The sequence below is a fragment of the Talpa europaea genome, assembly GCF_964194135.1.
Source record: "Talpa europaea genome assembly, chromosome: 7".
Taxonomy (NCBI): Eukaryota; Metazoa; Chordata; class Mammalia; order Eulipotyphla; family Talpidae; genus Talpa; species Talpa europaea.
In genome coordinates this window covers 52,565,779-52,587,900 of record NC_140074.1, presented here as the reverse complement: position 1 = coordinate 52,587,900, position 22,122 = coordinate 52,565,779, and the positions used below count along the sequence as shown (strand labels likewise).

Here is a 22,122-nt window from a genome sequence, read left to right as displayed (position 1 = left end):
AAGTGAAAGCATCTGATATTTTTCTTTTCCTTATACCTTATTTCACTGAGCATAATCCCTTCTAGCTCCATCCATATTGCTATAAATGGCATTTCAGTTTACCTACATCTTCCTCATTTTCAGTGTCCACATTATCCTCTATCCTCTATTGTTGGAGGTATAAATAACAATTTATTTAGTCATTGCTTGTTAGTGGGCATTCAGATCATTTCCAATTGTTTGCTATGGTAACCAATTCTAGGAGGAAATCCTCACACATCTTTCCTTAAGAAAGATTCATAGAAGCGCGCAGAGGGGCAAGAAGTATGAACACTTTAAGATTGATTGATTGATTGATTGATTGATTGATACAAGCACTGGGTACAGTCAGAAGCACGGGAGGGTCAGAGAATTCATCAGAGCCAGAGCAGGGAACAGAACAGGCAGACTGACGAAATACACTGCTGAAGGGGAGCAGCGGGCAACAGGAGAGGTCTGTCGTGCCATGTGGGACCCTTGCCGGCGGCCAGGGATCCGAACTGGCACTTCAGAGGCTGCTCGCAGCTTTGCAGCCCAGCGCTCAACCGCTGCGTCACCAGGGGAGGCCCATATGAACACTTTAAAAGGCCATTCCAGGTAAAGACAGCAGCCTCCTGGTTGAAAGCAATTGTTAAGAAGGACTGACAGCCCTGCTGGTACTATGCCTACATTATATTTAGTCCTCATTGCCACCCACCCCCACAATGCCTAACAATACAGATGCTATATGCTTATACAGGAAGAGCTAGCTGTGCTCTGACCACGCTATCAGGTGGCCTCTGCAAGGAACTCTTTGTTGGGTGAGGTTATCCGCTGAAAGATCACAAACTAGGGAGGAAGGACTTGAAAAGCAAAATGGACATATCTGAGAGCTGTCATTGGTCTTCCCAGAGTCCGGGAGGCTATCTTCTTTTCTAGGAGTTCAGACAAAGAAAACAACGCAGGATGAATGCAGGCTAGGGGAAGTGAAGGCAGGAAAAATCAGCCATAAAACCTGCTTAGCAAGTCTCTCCCTCCAGCCAGTGTCTTCACTTAGCTATACATCAAAGTCCAGCCATCAACATTCCCTTGGGTTTCTTGTCTGGGTCTCCTGCCAAGACCAGGTCAGGCACGGGTCCACAGAGCCTGGCTCCAAGCAGGCATAGGGGACACATAAATAAATAACTGACTGCAAGACCTTGTTCCACTGTGTGTTTCCAACACACACTCCCCACTAAACCACAAATTTGTTGACACTTGTGCACCACAACATTCAGCAGAGCACTCTTTGTAGTAACAAAAGCTTGGAAATATTGGTTAAACAACTACAACTTTTGGACTTCAAAACTGTGCAAAATTTAAAAGCCCATTGTCAATTCAAAAGACAGCATCTCATCACAATCCAAATCACTGTATAGGTGAAATGCACCAGGACTCTAAGTAGTTTTAAGGGGAGTGGGGAGGAACAGCCAATTAAACTATGCTTCATTAATTACACAGGAAGCAGGATGAGAGCTTGCAAGGGACAGGAAATACCACAGATGAAAAATCAAGAGGGTTGTAATGTGTAGCGCGTGTGTGTATGTTTAAGGAGATGGTTCATACAATCACACGTGCTTTTATAGGCGTGCAATATTCCCAGAAAGGGACACAGGACCTGGCAAGAGTGACCTCTTGAGGCTGGTTTGGATTGGGATACAGGGTGGAAGAGAAACCCTCTTTTCATCCTTACACCCATTTGTAAACTTTGAAATTTCAAACCACATCATCCTTGTATGAAATAATACTCTGAAAACTTAGTAATGCAAAAGACAAGAGAATGTGCGGCGTCTGGAAGGATTCAGGGCATAGTATTGGAGCCCTGAATCTGGACACCGGACACGCAATCCTCGCCACCACAGCGATTTAGGGCAAGCTCCCGTCCTGACGGGATCTGTTTCCTCAAGAGGCCGTTGGGCATCAGAGTGTGGGTCTCAGCACATTCTCCAGCTTGTCGCCCAGCGCTTGCGGGAGCCCACCCCGCCAAGCTGGCTGTGGGCCGGCAGCCGTCTGCGGGCGCCCCGCGGTGCAGACCCGGCCAATCAGCGGCCGCGGGGCGGGCGGGGTGGCTGCGCTGCGCGCTCCTAGCGGAGCGCGAAGCAGAGGCGCCACTGCCGTCCGGGAGCAGACCATGCCACGCTCGCCCTTGCTCTTCCCGCTATTGCTTCTCCTGCTGCCGCCGCTGGCCCCGGGCTTCGGGCTTCGCGGCACCGGTGACCGCCGGCCCGAGTGCGGCCAGTGCCGGCCGGAGCTCTGCCCGGCGCCCGCGCGCTGCCCGGAGCCCTGGATCGCCGCGCGCGACGAGTGCGGCTGCTGCGCGCGCTGCCTGGGCGCTGAGGGCGCGAGCTGCGGGGGCCGGGCGGGCGCTCGCTGTGGCCCCGGGCTGGTGTGCGCGAGCCGCGCCGCGGGGACGGCACCGGAGGGCACCGGGCTCTGCGTGTGCGCGCAGCGCGGCGCCGTCTGCGGCTCCGACGGCCGCTCCTACCCCAGCGTCTGTGCGCTGCGCCTGCGCGCCCGGCACGCGCTCCGCGCGCACCTGGGCCACCTGCACAAGGCGCACGATGGCCCCTGCGAATTTGGTGAGTTCGGCTTGGACCCACAGTGCTGGGAAGGGTGGAGGAAGCGGGACCCCAAATTCTGGGGTGTGGGCCAAAAGATTCCCCGGTACAGCAATGGAATGCGCCACCTAGGCCTCAGTTTTCTGTTCTGGAGCAGTTTTTTTCTCATCTAGCTACAGGGTGAGGGAGACAGGGGCAGGAAGACACATCCTGCCTCCTTCCTTACCAAGCTCATGGAGACAACAGCCACGGAGCTGCTCAATATTTTGGTCAGCCTGCTACTCCTTTCGGTACTTAAGTACTTGCTCGTGCATTTATTTGTAGACCTGACATGTTTGCCTCCACGAGCTGGGAGGTGGGGAATGGAATGATTCTCACTGAGTCTAAGTCCCCCCCACTTAACCACCGGGCCTGGCCCGGTGGTTTGAATCAAGGGGGAGGGAAGGGCTGTGGGGGGAGATGAAGATGCCAGAGCAGGACGAAGAGGAGTCCCAGACCAGGACTCAGGAGTAACCTGGCCAGAACCCTGGGTGGGGCCCTGCTGGGGGTGCGAAGGAGCTCCCATCCAGGACAGGTCAGACCCCTGGAAACCTAAGCTCTGAAAAGGAGACACACCTGGCTTTTGTGGAGCTAAGGTTTATATTATTTGGAATGTTCCACTTTAAGTAAAGGAATAGAAAGTCATCAATTGCTAGGGACCTAGAAATTTAAGCTTCATTAACTTTACAGCAAAGGCATCTATGGTGCTATCATTGTCCCTGTTCTAAGTGTGTAAGTTTTTAAAGTTAAATAAAAATCACCCAGAAAGCAGGATAGGGATGTCTAGCAAAGCACCCTGCTGGCCCATTAGGTTTTGGAGAACTCCCGGTGTGTATGCTGCCTGGAGGGGGTGGTGAGAGCAGAGAGTGCTTGAGCTGGTGGCTGATGAATACCAAGGAGTTCAGCTTGGGGTTCAGGTATCTTGAACGGAATTCTGACCTGGGCCTGGAGAACGAGTCCAGACCAAAATGCCTAAGTCAACAAAGACGTCTTGGGAAGTGTCTAATAATATCCATCCGTCCAGTACCCCACCCCCTTAACATTCAAGGTATATTTACTCATACCCTGGGGACCCAGCTGGTTGTTGGAGACAGGGCAGGAAGGTGCAGGGAAAACAATGCTTAGTTCCTTGAGGAGGCCCCGGGGCAGCCCTGCAACCTGGATGGGCCTCCGATGAAGGAGAGACTTGGCTGAGGCTTCCCGCACCCCTGCTGGTTCCCTGAGTGACCTTGAGCTGGTCTCTACCCCTGGGCCCACTCAGCTCCTGCAGAGCGCTGTTAAGGTCCCTTCCTCTTTGAACCTTTGTTTCTGCCCCTGGCATTTCACTAGTCCTGTCTCCTTCCTCCTACTCCTTCCTGCCATTTCTTTTTCACAAGTCTGCTTTCCTCAGCAGTTCTCTTTGTCTCTAGACAAGTAACACTTTCATTCCACATGCAGGAGACAGAAGAAATGCTGACCAGGGCCCCAGAATCCAGCCTGTGCTGATGGGCTCAGATGATTGCCCCCTGGAGTGGTGTCTATTGCAGAGAGAGAGCACCTTGAAGACATTTAGGACAGTTCTGCTATTAGGTAGTGGAGACTAAGACACAGTGACACAGCGGGACAGGAGACTTGCCCAGGGTGACCAGTAAAACCAGACCAACCCCCAGGTCCCCAACACCCCGTTCAGGGCTCTTTCAGGACAGGAATAGATAGCGTTAAGTCAGGCAGGTGGCGGTTGCTATGGTTACCAGAGTGCGGACAGATGGCAGATGGAAACCCCAAACCCCTAATTCATTGAAAATTACCAAATGACAAGTAAATGTGACAGCCCCTCCACTCTGATCTACGGGCACTGAAGCCCGCCCCAGGCACATGCCCCGGGGAGTGAAGATGTTCACAGGGCCAATCGGAGGCCATTCCGAAGCCACTTTCAATGATCCCTTTCGTGACAGGCATCCCGCCTCCCCAGAATCCAGCCCTCCTTCCCCACCAGTGATTGTGCCATCCACCGCAGACCCTCGCACTGTTTTCCAGTTGCTTTTTGTCCTGAAATGTTTATGTGGGCCCTGCTCTTCTTGTGTCACTGTGAATCCTGAAGGTGTGAATGGGGGATGGTTTCCCAGGGAAGGAGGGCACCTCCTTCTGCACTGCCCTCCAGCCCTCCTTTATTCAGAGGACACAGCAGGAGCACTTTTTAACAATGCCCCTAGGGCTCCCTGCTGAAGAAAAACTGAACCAGTGGGAGCAGCAGCTGTTGTTCTATATTGGAAATAAAATCACCCTGCACAACTCCCAATATAAGTGAGCCTGGATTCAGTGGAATGAGGCCTCCGGAAACAGTTTTTAGACTGTGCAGCTGTGGGGTAGCATCCTTATACGTGCCCCTAAGTGCCATTTGGAGACAGTTTTCAGGCTTAAATTCTGACCTTTCCTCTCATTCTCTGAAATACCAAAATGCCTGATATTGAGAGTAATTCTGTCATCAGTGCACATTTATCGAAGATCCACTGTATTCCTATATGAATGATTCTTTATTGTTGCCACTGCTTTTGTATACATCTTAGTCGATTTTTACGACTACCTGAGCCAGGTCTCACAGTTGTTGAATAGAGAGAAAAATGGAGGTGCGCGGAAGGGACTTTCCTGGAACCTGGCTGGTTCCCAGTCAAGTTGGGGCTCCAGACTGGGTTTTCAGGCTCTTTTCACATGGGGCCATGCATGTCTAACTCACTGGCAACCTGGCTAGGATGGGGCTGCCAGCAGGCCAGCCTGCAATCTTTCTCAGTCTGGATCCCCCTTCCTGTTTTTCCCTCTAGGCCTATTACTAGTGCCTCTGTCTAGAGCTGGGTGAGGGCTCCTGAGGGAGATGGGGTAGCTTCACAGAAGAGGAAGCATCTGAGAGGAGCCCAAAAGACCAGAAGAAAATCCCTGGGCTGAGCAGGGGACAAAGGGAGACCCAGCATGAACCTAGGCTCGGAGAGGGAGGAGGCCCCAGGGTAGTTCAGGACAGAGTCATCCCAATTCTTGGGGGCCAGGCTGAGGGATGAAACTTCATTCTGTACTAAATTATTGATTCTGTTCCTCCACTACAAGGTGGCGTGGCATTATTATTGTCATCACATTACTTTAAAAGGCTGGGCTGCTCAGTGTACTCTCCCCCCACCTTTTGTTTACACAGGGAGGGGATTGTGATCCTACACACAGCAGGTTGGGGTGGGTTTGAATGTTAAATTCAATGGGAACAGAATCCATGCCAGTGCCCACTGGGGCACCCAGCCCCCGAAGCTTCTGTGAGCTTGATCCTGGGTCTTAAAAAATTTACCTCGGTTGAAATTCCAGCTCCACTTAGAAATCTCAGCCTGTGCAAGGCATGTGTTACCAGGTAACCGGGAGAAGCAGCAAATACCACTTTGTGAGAGGGACAAAGAAAGGGGGCCTCGTGCTCAAAAGCCTTTCATGCCGCGGGAGGGGATTTGAGGCACAGGCTGCAGGGAGCCGGATTAAGCTGTTTCTCGTTCCACATCTGTAACATGACTATTAGCATAAATTATCAGGGCTGTTCGGCACATTGATCATTAAACCCTTTGGTTGTGTGCTTTTTCATACATGCAGATGGGGTCCTGGGGGGGATGACTTCTGATATTCCGTCTTTCCCTAGCACCACTAACTTCAAAGAAATCTCAGAGGCATTTGGAAAGATCTTGCATTCTGGCCATCAAGGACCACTTTAGTTGATGGGGTGGGGACAGATCCCCACACACTGTAATAAGAACATCAACCCTTTTCATTTGTACAAACCCACGCGGTTAATAACACAGTGATATCCAGTCTCCCCTTTCACCCCAGAGGATGTGCAGCCACAGTCATTCATTTACAGATAAGGAGGAAATGGTTAGCAGTTTGCCCACGTTCTGTGGTTGGCGAGGGACCTCCAGCACTGGCATTTCCCTGGGTACCCTTTTGCCCGGCCACAGTGTTGCCTCTGTGCGTGCACCCCTGGATGACTTTCCTGTGTTACCTGATGAGTGCATTTGTGCCATCTGAGAGCTGTTGTTGGCACAAGCAGAAGCATACAAGAATTTAGCAAGAGCTAGAGATGAAGCTGGCGCATTCAGACACTGGACTCACCAGGTACTGCCCTGCATCTTAGAGACCACATTTCTTTTGTCAAAGGCAGATAGAATGGAAAACCTTGACTTTTCCAAGAGTGTGGTAGCTCTGGCTGCCAGAACAGGACATTATGAGGCTCGCCAGAGCAAGGCCATGCCTCTGGGGCCTCCAGGCAGGGCCCACACATATCCCCGCTGAGCAGAGTCCAGGAGAGGGTCCCAAGCAAGCACCTATGGCAGATCACCTGAGGGGTCACCTAGCTGCTGAGTGCTCAGATTCTTCTGTGGAAGCCTTTTATGGTCTGCAGGGGTTCTTGTAATCATTCCTCACAACAGCCTACAGAGAGGGGATGGGAAGGAGAATGAATTTTGTGCCCATTTTAAAGAAGAAACTGAATCCAAGTGCCAGCCCTGGGGCTTGTCAGGGGTAGTATTTGAACCTGGATCCCACCTCTCTGGGGTTGTTATTGGCATTAAGCACCCCAGCACCACCCTCAAATGAGCCCTTGGGGACCAGGAATGTCCTGCTGGTGTTGAGGATGCAGCTTCCATCTCGTGGTATCCGCACACACTCTCTTCCCTGGGGGTGATGTTGGAGGTTTTCATTGTGCAGGAAAGAACAGTTCTGTGACTGTTTCCTTAGAAAGGTCTGCTGGCAAGGTGCACCCTGGCCTGGAGTCTGCAAACTGGGATTTTAGGAGGGTCCTCACCATTCCCAGAGCTGAGAAGGGGAGCTCACTGTGCCTGAACTCTGTACACGATGTGCAATCCTCCACACCAATGCTCGTCATGATCTGGAATTTTGGCTTTCCCTGATCATCTCCCCCGAGCCCTTTCCCTTTGCTGATTTGCATTGTCTCCTTTACGTAATAAATCATAGCTGTGAACATACCTATGCTGAGTCCTGTGAGTTCTCTTAACAAATAGGTGAACCTGGGAATTTTCTTGGGGACTCACAAACAATCCCAAAGGAACTTGTGCTTATTCTGGAATGGAGGCCAGTCAGATAAGTGTTTAACAATGAGTAGGGAACAAAATAACACAGACTCAAAAATAGGGTGATTTTCGGTGGACGGCGGGGCGGGGGTGGGGTCCTGTGTAAGAGCAGTGGCATTGGAGGGTGGCTGTCGAGTGAGTGAAGCATGTGCCTGTGTTGAGCTGGGAGGCCATCTCCCTGAAATTAGTTATGTACACAAATGGTTAATCAATAACCATTAAAAGGAAATCAGTGTGGAATTAAGGGTGCTCCTCCAGGCCCCTTCACCTTTCTGAGTTTTGCTTTCCTCATCTGCAAAATGGGGATAAAAGTGGGGCTGGTGTGAGGGTGAAAGCAGTAGTGTATGTGCGGGTGTCCTCTGGAGAGAAGGCAAAATGGGGTAACAGAACTCAAGTTTCAGAACCAGGCCCTTGTCTCCCACACCAGTTCAGACTGGGTGACCCTGGCTAGCTCCCCTAGCTGGCAGCTGGTGAGACTGCTAGAAAATTCTCCCACAACCTATAAGCAGACAGCAAGTGCTGGTGCCCGCCCGGACAGCGTTATCACCATTGCTACTGTTATGACAAAGAATGATCGTAAAGCACTTTTAAGAAATGTTCTGAGAGAACAGAATTCAGTTATAGTGGGATCACACAACTGTATGCATTGTCCAAATGTAGAACTGTACCCGGGGAGTGTAAATGTATTGTATGTAAATTTTTAAATAGATGAGAATTTGATTGTCCCTTTATCATCCAAAGCAGGGCACTCTTTTGTAAAAGAAATGGTATTTTCTGCCACAAAATCAGTGGCCCAGACATTATTTCTAAGACACTCTTTCTTAATTGCAGTTATTGAAAGAGGAGAGTGAAAATTGAGGAGAAAGATGAAATGTGATTTACAGGTTTATTCATTTAGGCCTGAGAAGGATGGATGAAATCTCATTTAAAATTTATGACTTCACATGAAGGAAAATACAACACACTGATTGAGTGTCCCTTCAGAGCCCATTGAGGGCTTTGGAAGAAGACACGGCTCTGATTGTTCCCACAGCGAGCCATTTGAGGACTGGTTTGGGCTCCCGAAGGACATGAATACATTAGATTCTCTTTGTCATCCCTTGCAGATGGGGCCTCTGCCGGAGTAGCACAGGATGTTGTGATTCTTTGTGGCAGCCAGGCAGGTGGCTGAGGGGCAGCCAGCAATGTGAGACGCCTGGGACCTCGTTTCATGGGGGGGGGGGGGACTTTGGCCATGCTCAGGAACATGGCTAGGGCATGGTGCTTGGGGGTCAATCAGGTAGGATGGGTCATGCAGGCTGGGAATGGGGAGGGCAGCCAGCAGGTGGGGTGGCAATGCCTGTATTCAACCCACTAGAGTTCATCAGTCCTGAGATTGACAAGTAGGAGGAACAAGGAAGTAAGTCTTAGCTCCAGGTGAGGCCAAGTACCTTCTTATTAGCAGAAGGGGATAAGATTGGAAGGGACTGGCTTCTGTAGGTAGTGAGTGCTCTGTCACTGGAGGTATACAAGGAGAAGCTAAATGAGCACACTGCAGAGAGTCAGGGAATCTGGGAGAGTTGGGATGCCAGAGGGCCCTTCCAATTCGAGACTGTCATCTAAGGCTATTTACCAGGGAGTTTTTGGCATTAGCTTGAAAACATCAACTTCCCATTTGTCTGAAAGACCAGACCAGTCTCATATCTAGCTCCTGTCTCCCCATCTCTTGCCCCTCTTTTTCCAGCCTTTTTGTCTCCTGCCCTTTGTTATTTTTTTCTGGCAGCCTCACCCAGGTGGACAGCACCCTCTACCTCCCCAGAGCTGTTGTGTGGAGAACGACAGGGCTGTCCTTGAGACACCAGATCAAGCCCCAGGAGTCATAGACTGCTATTTGATGGCCGGAGAATGAGTGTGTTTGTTCATGCAGTCATCTGTCTCCCAGACCTGCTCCTGCCCCCACTTGTGTGTCATGTAACTTGAGCCATTACTTGCCAACTCATTCTGCGATTAGACCAGCTGAACCACCATGTGGAGCAGGGGGCATTAGCTCTACCTTCTACACCAGCACCCCAACAGAAAGCATTTCCCTCACAGGACCTCTACATTGCACCTTGCCCAAGACATCATGGGGCTGCATACCAAGGTGGGCAGTACGGGCCGCCCAGTGCAGGTGAGACCAGATGGAAGCACCTAGACTGCAAGGCAGGGTGCGACTCAGCAGCTAAAAGAGGTCAGACCTCTGGTCCTGGTCTTAGCTGCATAACCTTTAGGTCCTGCCAGGTGGGGAGCTGTCCACCCCTGGAGCTTGGGGTGGGGGGGGGTGGTTTACAGTCCCTGCAGAGGGAAGGCAGGCAGTGTGGGCCCTGAGGGCACCAAAGGACTGGATGGAGGACCTGAAGGCAAGGCTGAGGCTGCTCAACTTGATTCTTTCAGTCCCAGTGTGAGCAAAGCAGATGTCAGGCAGAGAGGAGGCAAGCGAGGAGTCGCAGCTAAGCATTTCTAGCACAGAAGCCTGCCAGCTCTCCAGGTCATCCCGAGGGCCCATGCCCGCCCTCACCTCTCTCCCATCTGCACATTGACCCACATTGCCAAGTCCCTGATTCAAAAGCTCCATCGTCAGCAGTTTTGCCCTTTGGATTGGGGAGGTGTGTGTGGAGTGAGGGAGGCCACCACGTGGATCTGTGCTTCTAGGATGTGCAAATGGGTGTCTTGAGCAGACCACAGCGGGTGTGGGCACCAGGGTGAGTGCAGCTGCTCTGCATGGCATTATTCTTTGAAACGCCCTCCAAGTGGAAGGAGAAAAGCCCATCTGTTAGAAGACTCCGCTGCTGGTGAAGTGACACCAGCCCCTCCCAGAGCCTGCCTCTTGTCATTTTGTTGAGTTGTAAGCAGATGGCATCTGGGTGCCTGGAAGGAACCCTGGGAGGGAGTGAGGCCAGACAGGAGCTCTGCTGCAAGCGTGCTGGGTGACATTGGAAAGTTGCCTGGTTGTAGGACAAAGACGGTGGGCCGGGAAACATGTAGGCATCCATCCAGGGCCAAGGGAGACTCTTCTATGATTCCTTGCCTAGGAGTAACCTGCTCTTTGTGTGTGGAGGGTTTTCAGCTGCTCCCCTGTTACACTGACCCAACAGGCTCTCGGCCCATGGAGTTTTAGAGGCCGGTGCTTAGACCCTGACATAAAGGTCATGCTCCTTGTCTTTTCTGCCAGCTCCTGTGGTTGTCATTCCACCCCGGAGTGTTCACAATGTCACCGGTGCACAAGTGTATCTGTCCTGTGAGGTGAGGGCTGTGCCTAGTCCTGTCATCACATGGAGGAAGGTATTTCTATCCAAGATCTCCTGGGGGGAAGAGGGGAGGGGAGAGGAATAACTTTTTTCTTTTAAGTGTATAGGTGTGTATATCTTATATGTGGACCAGAGAATTAAAAGAAGATACCTTATATGCCACTCCCCTACCTCCAGATTTTTGCTTCAAAACTTTGCCCCCCAAAGTCCTCCCCAGAGAAGGGGGAGCTACCATCCTTCTTCTATCATTTGCTTCCTTGGCTTAGGAAGTTCTGCTGTTTATCCATCCCAGATCAGCTTGAATAAATTAGAGCCTACACCACTGGATCTGGTTTTAGAAAGACCTAGCAGATAACCCAGTCTCATTCCAAATCTGAATCTTCTTGCAGATTAGTCTTTGAGAGACTGGCATGCATCAGAGGGCACGTTGTTCCCTTAACAGCCCTGACAGGGGCCATAGCAAATTGAATTGGTGGTGTCCACATCCCTGCTATCCAGCAGGGGGTGCTGTCCATACATACATTTAGGTTTTAAAAGCTACTGATGTCATTTTGGTAGGAATAAGAGGTGCTGGATGTGAATGAGGACATTGGGCCAGTAGGAGAATGAGGACAGTGAGGGCAGTCAGTGGGGTGATCCTTGTCCACTATGTTTTTCCTAAACCACGCTGGCTTCTCTGTCCTCTGTAGGTCACCCAGTCTCCTGAGGGTACCCAGGTGCTGGAAGACTTGCCTGGGGACCATGTCAATATAGCTGTCCAGGTGCGGGGGGGCCCTTCAGACCACGAGACCACAGCCTGGATTTTGGTAAGTGTCTCATTTGTTTAGAATTAATAGCTAGGACTGACTGGCCTGTAGAAAGCACCCTTTATATATCTATAACACATTACACACTTCAAGGCTGTTCTTGTCCATTTCTCAGAAAAGCAGGGCAAAGGCTTTAACCCCTGAAAGCATAAGTGATCTGCCATGGCAGAGTTCTGGCCTGGAAAGATGTTCATGCCCTAATCCCTGTTATGTGGCAAGAAGGGATTAAAGTTGTTGATTAGCTAACTTAAATGAGGATGTTATCCTAGATTATTTGGGTGGGACCAGTGTCATCACAAGAGTTCTTTAAATGTGGGAGAGAGGCAGAAGGGGGACAGCCAGAGAGATTGTCATGTGAGAAAGACATGACCTGCCATTGCTGGCTTTGAAGATGGAAAAGGGGGGCTACAAGCCAAGGAACACAGACAGCCTCAGAATGGGAACGGCAACACACGGATTTTCCCCTGGGGTCTCCGGAAAGAAGGCAGCCCTGCTTACCTCTTAACCTTTAGCCCAGAGACCCAGTAGGATGCCTTCTTACCCCAAGAATAGGTAAAGAATTCGTATTGTTTCAGTTTACTAAGTTTGTGGTAACTGGCTACAACAGCCACAGAACAATGACACACTAGCACGTGGCTGATAAAGAGGAAAGATGGCACATTGGTGCCTGCAGAGCTCTCTGGAGCCACCTGCAGCATGTCTGCCAGGGTGGAGAACGCCACGGAGGGGTGAGACAGGGTTCCATGTTGGGCTCGCCACTGCATGTCTGAGCAGCAGTGTCCACGGTTGTAAAGAGAGGACTGTGGACTGACAGCATCCCGGGGCCCTGCCACACTGGAGTCTCTGACTTACCCGTGAGTCTCCTGTCGCAGGCGGGTAGCGACGCTCACTGCTCACCCCCAATCGGCAGGGGTTCAGGATGAGATGACCGCATGGACCTTTGGTCTGTAGAGTGGCTCACAGCTGAGCACTTGTTACCAAAACCGAGGCAAGAGCAGCGGGCTGGTGGGGGGCGCGCCATGCACGGCATGAGCACTGGTTGCTGTCTGAGGTGCTCTCATTTCACCCCAGCTCTGGGGTCTTGGGGACTCTTCCCCACTCCACTGAGACAGGCCGGATGCAGGAGGGTCTGTGGCTTTTTAGGCTGCTTCTGCTGGAAGCGGCGTGGGCCAGTCCTTGCTCAGAAGACCGCTGTTCTTTCAAATTTCAGTCTTTTCCTTATGCTCTGTCCCTATCTCCTGGAGCGAAAGGACCAGGGGACAGCAAAGGACAGGGGTGCAGAGGAAGCATTAAACTGAGAGCCCCAGTAGAGAGGGAGCTGAGAAGGAACTCGGGCGGCTCGGCAGCTGAGGCAAGAGCAGGAGTGGAGTCGACTTTCTTACTCCGAGAGGGAACAAGTGCTCCCCAAAGAACCAAATAAGCGTGTGATCTTGCTGTGCCACATCTGACCATGTAAACGTGCATTTTGCAACCATCCTAGGCCAGGGAGTTTCATTGGCAGTTCTCGCAGATAAAAAAGACAATTTTGTAGCCTTCAGTAGATTTTCACAGGCCTTTAATGCCGATTCAGGGGACAGACTAGCTTTCTCACAATATTCCTCCGGCTGTCTCCGCTCTCTCGTCCCTTCTGCCTCAGAGCGACGTTGCCCGTTGCCCGTTGCCCGCTGCCCGCTGCCCTTATATCCCCTTGCCCCAGCGCAGGTGTATGTTTACATATGCGCATGCCCTGTGCTCTGGGGCTCAGGTGTCCATAGTTACAGGTGCACGTGCAAGACCGCAGGTGCTGGTCACAGAGGCTAACGACAACAGGAGGGTGTAAAAAGCCTGATTTTTAACTCATTTACCATACAATGTGCTTGCTTGATTTCTAGATCAACCCCCTGAGAAAGGAAGATGAGGGGGTGTACCAGTGCCATTCAGCCAACATGCTTGGGGAGGCCCAGTCCCACGGCACGGTGACCGTTACAGAGCCCAGCAGATACCAGAAGCCCCGCCTGCCAGCTCTGGAGGACCGCCTGTGATGCAGTAACGTACCTGTTCTAAGTCCTCTTCACTATTTACACACCAGGTCACAAGAGATTGAGATGGCTTATAATGAAAAAGAGCAATACGCAAATCAAGGAGAGCAAAATGAGCAGGAACGTAATGCAGTAAGCAGGTAGAGACTCATATGTTCCACACACACACACCACCCCAGGCTTCCCAGCCGTCATGCAGAGGCAGGACCTGTGAACGTGATGGGCGTCCATAAGGTGGGAAAGGCCAGTCTTTTTTTCTGTTTCTGAAACTGAAGGGACTATTCCCTCCAGGCCTTCCTAGAGAAGGCCAGAGAGCAGACACTGTCCGGGGAGAGCACCACGGAAGCCTGCATGCAGGGAGGCAGGCCTGCTTCCAGTTCTTCCCTGTGGGCAGCCCTACTGTCTGCAGGCCCTGCCGTCTGTCCTCAGCACTGTGTGTGCCTGCTTAGCAGAGCATCTCCAGGAGAATCTGCCTCTCCCCCACCCAGTGGCTCTTAGTCCTCTGTCCCCTGGATGAGAGCTGGAGTAGCATCTGCCCCCTGCAGGTGAACTTTGAATGCACCCCTTTATTAACCATCTGTTGCTGCCTAACAACCTGCAGAGCTTGCTGCTGCACAGCCATCACCTTTATCCTTTGCTCACATCTGTGTGGACTGGCTGTGTCTCCACTCCCTTGTCTGGGGATGCAGCTGGAGAAGCAGCCCCAGTGAGCTGTGTCCATTCTGTGGTCAAGGACATGAGCAAGAGGCCGAGCCCAGCACACAGGCTGTTTCTGCTCAGGTACGACTTGTGTCATAGCTGCAGAAGTCCACGGGCTAAGTCACAGGACCACTCCAGCAGCCCTGGAGGACAGATGTTGCTCCTCCCCCGGGAGGCCATGGGCAGAGGCTCACAATCCTCTCACAGGAACAGAGGAAGGAACGGCCACAGACAGGCACCATCACCAAGGCTGACCAACGGGTTTTTAATAGAGCAGGAAAAATAAGACGCAAGTTTCATCGTGTATGAAAAGCAGAAGCATTTTGCTGTAGTTGTAACAGTACTATTCTGTCAGCCACTCTGTGTACCCTCCCTGGCCGGGGTCTGTAGGGGCTGCACAGAAGAACAAAGAATGAACTGTCCTTATAGAAGAAGGGGTGCAAATGTTAAAGAACAAAGGGCAGGGTGAGACTGAGGAGAGAAAAGAGGCTTAGAACTGGGAAAAGCAAGGAAGACACCCCTGAGGACAGGGCCCTGGAGTTGAAGGATGGAAATGTGAGTAGCTAGAGTTCCCAGAAGTGGGGAGGAAAATGCAAAGTGTAAAACCATCCAGTGGGGATTCTGCACAGTGAGGAGGTGGCTGTTCCAGTTGCCTTCCTGAATCATGACTTCATGTTACAAAAGTATATATATTCTCATAGACATTTACACAGTCAAGTGTCAAGACCTTCATCCTATATGCTTGTATGTAAAATGTTTTGTTTTAAATAATATAATTTTAAATATATTTTAATACTTAGTAGTGTTTAATATATGTATAATTTTAAAATATAATTCTTAAGTATATATATGCATACACACGTAGGTGTTTGTATACTTTAACAGAAATGATTCTGGAGTATGAATATGTTTATTTCAGATCATTTTCAAAAGGAAGCCACAAAGAACCATGGAATTTTAAGCCCATCACCACCACCTAGGTCTTCCCCTGCTGCATGCAGCCTTGCCAGTTCTTGCTTGCATACCTCCAGGGACACGGAGCTCATGACCCCAAATGCCATCTTTGGATTTTCTAATAGTTAAAAGTCCTTCCTCATATTTAAGTGGAATCTGCCTTCTGGAAACACCCACCTATTGGCCTTTCATGTACTTCTTGGGCTTCACAGGCCCCTCTGCTCCCATGGGCATTCCAGATCATTCCCTACCTTCCATTTAACAAGTAGTTGGTCATGCCAAGCAGGCTTCTTTTCTCTAATTATTTCCCCTCTCTTCTTCCTAGGGTCTTAGAAACACCGGTCACGGGATGGCAGGAAAGACAAGTTACGGATCATTTTGCCTCATGAAAAATCAGAACTGTGTTTGTAGATGACCCCTTTTGTATGTTTTTTAAAATTAGATACAAACTAGATTTGTATGCAGGTGTAGTTTCTAGCAGGACATGTGCATGTACTTTTTTATACTTTTGAGATGCATTGCTCTGTAAAGTTCTTTTTCAAACTGTCCTCTCCCAGAGGAGCTCCCATTCTGGTATATTTATAATTCTAAAGGGCTTGAGGGGCACATGTTAACTGTGGCTCTTCACCTCATGTCTGTAACTGGGGGCACTGTGACTGACATGTGTGCTGTGGGAGGGAGGAGGATCCTGTTCTCTGCCTGACTTCTAATTGCTTTGTGACCTCCAGTCCCTTCCCTTGTGGGCCTTGGTCTCTTCACTTGTGACTGTGGCATTTGGAATGGATATCAGCAGTCTCCTTTCTAGTCCTGCCATCCCAGAGTAAAATGACCCACTGGGGGAAAAAAAGGCACAGGAAGTCTGATCCTAGCAGTCTTTGTACAGTGATATGCCCTCAAAACCAAATGCCATTGCTTCCTATTGGGCTGTGGACAGCTACCTGTCCCTCTTCTGTTCCTGCCATTTACCTTTTATGAAGAAATTTAGTCCTATATGGGACTCTTTACCAGACTCAGGACTCTCTTGATTGGACATTTGGGGACCAAGATGCCCAGTGTTCTCTGCCAGTTGAGAGTGGGACGTGGTCTCTGGACACCAAACTGTGCAGATGGTCAGATGCTGTCTTGGCTACAGAGTTAGGGTGTGGTAGAATACATTTGACTCATAGATATTTTGACCTCACCTAGGAATAAGGATTACTTGCTTCTTTTTAATGGAAAAAAAATTAAGAAGAAGAATATGAAATATCTGGGCTAAAAAAAACCCTAGGCAATTTAAATCTTTTAAGTCAGAACTAGGATCTCATATGTGAACAGTCTTTAAGGTTCATGAAACACTTTCCACCTACAGTCATTTCCCACCCGCGGGTTGATAGGGGGGAGAGTATGAACACACACACCCCTCCCCAGCTCGTCATGCCTTGCAGAGGAGAAGCCAGGCTCTGAGAGTGAGCTTGGCCCAAGGCCTGCAGGCCTCTGGGCAGAACCAGAACTCAGGGCTCCTAGACTCCTTGGTACCCTTTTCATCCCCAGGTGCTGCTTCTCAGGATGATCTCATAATTATGTAAACTATGTATGGAGGCTCCCACCCTCCAGGAGCTGCTTATCAAATCTTGTCTCTACCTTAATAACACTCATGCAGCTCACGTTGGAGGGAGTCCTTTGGAACTGAATTTTCAGCCTTTAGGCCTGGCCATCATATCTGTAATATTGGGGTGGCTTCACCCTGACATTCTGCATAGCAGGAGACGGGCCTGGGAATCCAGAAACATGAAGTCCATTTGGGAATCCATCTCCAGCTTGCTGTGTAACCCTGAGCAAGTCCCCTTCATTTTCTGAACATTAGTTTTTTCATTTGAATCAGAAGGAAAGTGAAACTAGATGGATGGTTTTCATACTTTAAGGCAGCGGAGCCCCTTCTGGGAATAAAATCAGCTGATCAGACTAGAAGCTGCCCTTGTCTGTAGGCAGTTGGGGCTGCAGGGGGCACCTGCGCACATCCCCTCCTTATGCAGCGCCTCCTCCCCCTCTCCCCACCACCACTTCCGGGATGATTTCCACCTGGCGAGCTGAAGTTCATTCCCCTGGGATTTGAACAGGCGGGAGATGACTTGGTAGGACACTTAGGGAAACTCTCAGGAGGAATAGGGGTGCTTTGGCCCTGGAGAAAGTAACTGAAACACATCAGGTGTCTGTTAATGAGCACATTCATTGAAACCAGTTGAACCATCTGGAGTTTGCCTAAAATTTAAGTTGGAAAGCTGGCTCTAGACCAGAGGGCAGGGTGGATAAACCCCGTAGTGACAGCCAAGCATCAAGTCTGCATGAGGCTGGGTCCAGCACCATAACTATGTGCAAGAAAATCAGAATAAATGTTAACACAGTCTGAAATTTTCTTCAAAACCCAAAACATAGATTATCATGATTGTTCCAACCTCAGGACATTTCCCTGCAAGGGCCCACGGCCCCTCAGAGGCTGAGGGCATGTGCCGTGACTACTGCTGTCAAGGGCAACGTGACGCCCGCAGGCTGTGTTCTCCATCCTGCTTTCATAAGGTGTCATGTCACGTGGCTCCAGCACCCAGGAAATAAATGTTTTCAAGCACAGTCTGTGGTCTTTGTTCTTGGAACGTCGCTGCAGGTGGGCCCAGGGCCCCAGTTACTTCTCTGCCATCCTTTCTGCACCTTGTCCTTTTGTAGACTGGCCCACATCAGCTACTTCTGCCCAAATCCTCCTTACCTGTCACACCCCGAGGAGTGGTCACAACCTCGCCTGGTCAGTGAACTTGCAATTTTTACACAATTCTAATCATACTACTGCCAGTTTGATTTTCCTAAACCCCCCCAAACTTGTGTTTCTCACTGTATAAGCATCAATACTTTATTCATTCACTCAGCTCTATGATGTGCTATCACTTTCCACATGCATACAGAGACCAGAAGGGTACAGAAACTGGCAATACAAAGTTGGGTGAGGGGCCTCCCCAGTGGCACAGCAGGTTGAGTGCCACACTATGAAGCTGTCCACAGCCTCTGCAGCACAGGTTCGATTCCCAGCCTGCCAGGGAGAAACCCACATGGCGCGGCAGACCTCTCCTGCCTCACCGCTGCTCCCCTCAGTGTATTTTGGTCATTCTGCCTGTTCTGCTCCCTGCTCTGTCTCTGGTGAATTCTCTCACCCTCCCACGCCTCTGGCCTGTACCCCAGTGCTTGTATAAATAAATCTTAAAAAAAAAAAAAAAAAAACAAAGGTGGGTGGGACCTGGACGGTGCATTCAGGTGAGACTCTACTGGGGATGACTAGAATGAGGTCTCCATCCTACCAGGAAGTCCAGGATATCTGACCAGAGCAAGGGGTGATAAGGGAAGACTTCCCAGAAGAGGAGGCATCTGAGCTAGGATTGGAGTGGGTGTGGAAGTTCCAGGCTGGGGAAACAGCAAATGGAAGAGGCAGAGGTGAGCCTCCCTGGTGGCACAAAGGGTTAAGTCACAGCACTATGAAGCTATCCACAGCCACTGCAGCAGGAGTTCAATCCTGGCTGGGGAGCTGATCCACAGGGCACAGCAGACCTCTCCTCTCTCACCTGCTGCTCCCCTCAGCACTGTATTTCAGTAGATCTGCCTGTTGTGCTTCCCACTCTGTCTCTGGTGAATCCTCTCACCGCCCCCACCTCTGGCCTACACCCCAGTTCTTGTATGCATAAGTAAATAAAACTTTAAAAAAAACAAAGTTCTAGAAGCAGGGGGTGGGGTTGTTTTTAGGCCATACTCTTAGATGCTATCAGCGGCAGCTGGGCTTGATGCTATAAGCAGTGAGCAGCCTGAATTTCCATCTTCTGTTGTCAAGTGCATTATAACTGGGTTTGAGGAGTATCATTCCAAAGCTAGTGTTCAATCCCAGACATATCCACTTCCCATTTTAAAAAGTCTGGGTTTTAGTCAAAATGGATTTTTTTTTCCTGCAGGTCTTATGGTGAAATTAACCCTACATCATAAAAAACATTGCCCTTCCCTCTCCCACAGGATGGATGTGGGAAAAATTAATAAGGATGAACAAATCAGTCGACAGTGAACCGTCTCCTCTAATGAATTTCCTTCCTAGACTTCGCCAGGGCCTCTTGAACATTAAATCAGAGAATGATTATTATGTGATGTCTTAATTAATTAAGGGAAACCAAAGTGCCCTGGCGTCTGCAGTCGATTAATGAATTCAGGAAGCCTGTCACCCAGGGCAGAGTTGGATACCTGCACTTGCCTACTCTCAGTTCAGCGGGCTGACCTCTGCCCTGGAGTGTGCACTCCTTCCGGTCAGATTTGCCTCTGGGTTCAGCCTCCACCTCATCCAGGGGCTAAGGAGGGTGTGGCACCAGGAAGCAGAGTTACCTGTGTTTCCTTTCACTATGGCTGTCTCTTCCTCATGCCTAAATCTCCCCTGTAATATTAGGCAGTGGTTAATTTTAGTCAAGGAAAGAGTAAAAATCCTTAGAACTTGGGAGCGAGGATGGGGGCAGATGCCTCTCACCTCCATTCATTAATCCGCCCTCCACACACATCTGCAAACACTCACTGTGTGCCAGGAGCTGCGAGGCGCTGAGGGCCCTGCCAGAGCCGCTGGGAACCCCAGCCTGGGGCCTATCTCTGTGCTGCTGGAGTGTCCCAGCCATCTTTAGTTAGTGTGGGTGTCAGCTTTGGTTTGGAAGATGTGGAACCAAGGTTAAGGCTGGAAGGTAGGGAGCAAAACAGCCCGTGAGAGGATTAAACTCTAAAGTCTTTGGGCATGGAGGTGCTGTGTGTGCCAGAGCCAGGGCGAGTTGTCTTCCAAAACCCAGGGGCCCCTCCCCAGTGGTGAAGTAGTCCCAAACTACCTCTCCCAACCCCACTTTGCACCTTGGTTGAGTGAGGGAGCTTTGGCCAATGGACGGTAAACAGAAGTGATGTTCCATGCTGAGGTCAGGCCTTTAAAGGAGCAGCAGCTGAGAAGGTCTCTGAGGTCCCATCAGGGTTTATCGTCTGGGTCTCTGGACCCCTAAGGACTCCATAGGTGGAATTCTTGGGGTCTATGAGCTCCCTGAAAATATGAAAAAAAAATTGTGTGGATGCGCATGTGTGTGTTTTTTGCTGGTGAAAATGTCTTAGCTTCTCAGAGAAACACATAATATAAAAATGGTTGAGAATGACTGGGCGATGGAGACACAAGATGGAAGGATCCTGTGTCTGAGTCTCCACGTGAAGGAAAGGCACCCATTTGTCAGACACTCGCATTCGATTATTACATCAGCAACAAATTAGCCACCATGGTGCTGAGCCCTCAGACAGACCGGGCGTGTGCAGTGACAGCAAGCTGATGCTGACACACGTGGGAAGACCACTGGCTGGGAGCTGAGGCCACACTCTAGTATCACGGGGCTTTGTGGTCTTGAATGGGTTGCACCATCCTCTCCTCTGGCTAAGTGAGGTGGGGACAGATGAGAGACCCTCAAAGAGCCTTGTCATGGGCTTCTTGCCTTCCTTCCAAGGTCTTCTGCCCAGCTTTAGAAGTCAAAATATGCGCCATTCACTTTCCTTGAAAACCCTGATGGCTTCCCATTGCTGGCCCAAAGGCAGGACTTCCTCGCACACAGCCCCTTCCCAGTCCTGCTCCTGCCTCCTCCCAGGTCTTCCCTTGCTTACATCATTTCTCACACCCTCCCTGCTTTCTCACAAGCCCCATGCCCTTCCCTCTCCAGGAACACCCTTCCCGTGCCTCTCTGCCTGGCAACCTCCTCATCCAGTAGGATCCTGGGCACCTCCCGCCAGCATTTCCCTTGGGCTGAGCTGCTGCTTGGGGAGCAGTGGTGCAAGGTAGAATCAAAGACCTGAGCTTGAGGTCTGGCTCCACTTACTAGCTGAACATCACTGGGCCTCCACGTTTATTAAGCATGGAGTGGTCATGATAAGTGCCTTGAGGACAGTGAGAAAATAAATATTGTGGATGCTTAATGTGTGATCTCATGGCCTCGGTTTTCATCTTGCTCTGTGTCTTCCTGCCAGGCTGTGAGCTCGACTATTTCCCAAACAACCTGTTTAAGCAATAGCCATTTTGGGGTTTGGTCTGAGCAAGTTAATTAACAAGGTGGCCACCAGAGGTCAGCCTCACACCCAGAATAGAATCAACCCAAACGAAAGTTCTTAAATGTCCAGGGATCTGGGATCTGATCAAGAGAAGCTGTGATCCAGCAGCAGCCCTGATGGACCCAGCAAATAAGCTCTGTGTCTGGGCTTGTTCAGCATTGCCTGCTTCAGCTTTGAAGTTTGATTTAGAGGTGCTCTCGGCTGTTCCCCTTTCTGGCCTGTGGTGTTACGTAAATGGGAGGCTTGAGTCCAAGTAAGCTGCCCACTTAAACCTCTTGGCTTTCACTTCATCTGAAAAAAAGGGGATTCCCACTGCCTAGTTGTAGGACAGCTGGGAGAACATGATGGCAAGTCAAGGCCCGGCACAATGACTGAGGGCCCAGTACTTTTTAAGTTTGCTGACTGGGTGGGTGCCCCTGAACTGCAATATCTGTGACAAGGGAAGTCCCACAGGTAGAGTCCTCGTTAATTAAGGATGCTCAGCCTCCAGGCCCATGTGGCCCTGCACTCATGGCCGTGGAGGGGTCACCACCAAGCTGAGCTGATTAGGA

At 50.4% G+C, this 22,122-nt stretch overlaps 1 protein-coding gene across 1 annotated transcript; it reads left to right on the top strand.

The window, feature by feature from the left end:
* Nucleotides 1–2,167: 2,167 nt before the first annotated feature.
* On the top strand, nucleotides 2,168–13,813 carry IGFBPL1 (insulin like growth factor binding protein like 1; the record flags this gene model as incomplete). Its single annotated transcript, XM_084236785.1, has 4 exons — nucleotides 2,168–2,615; nucleotides 10,911–11,020; nucleotides 11,676–11,792; nucleotides 13,664–13,813. The coding sequence occupies 4 exons, from the start codon at nucleotides 2,168–2,170 to the stop codon at nucleotides 13,811–13,813; spliced, it is 825 nt and encodes a 274-aa protein (XP_084092911.1).
* Nucleotides 13,814–22,122: the final 8,309 nt, after the last annotated feature.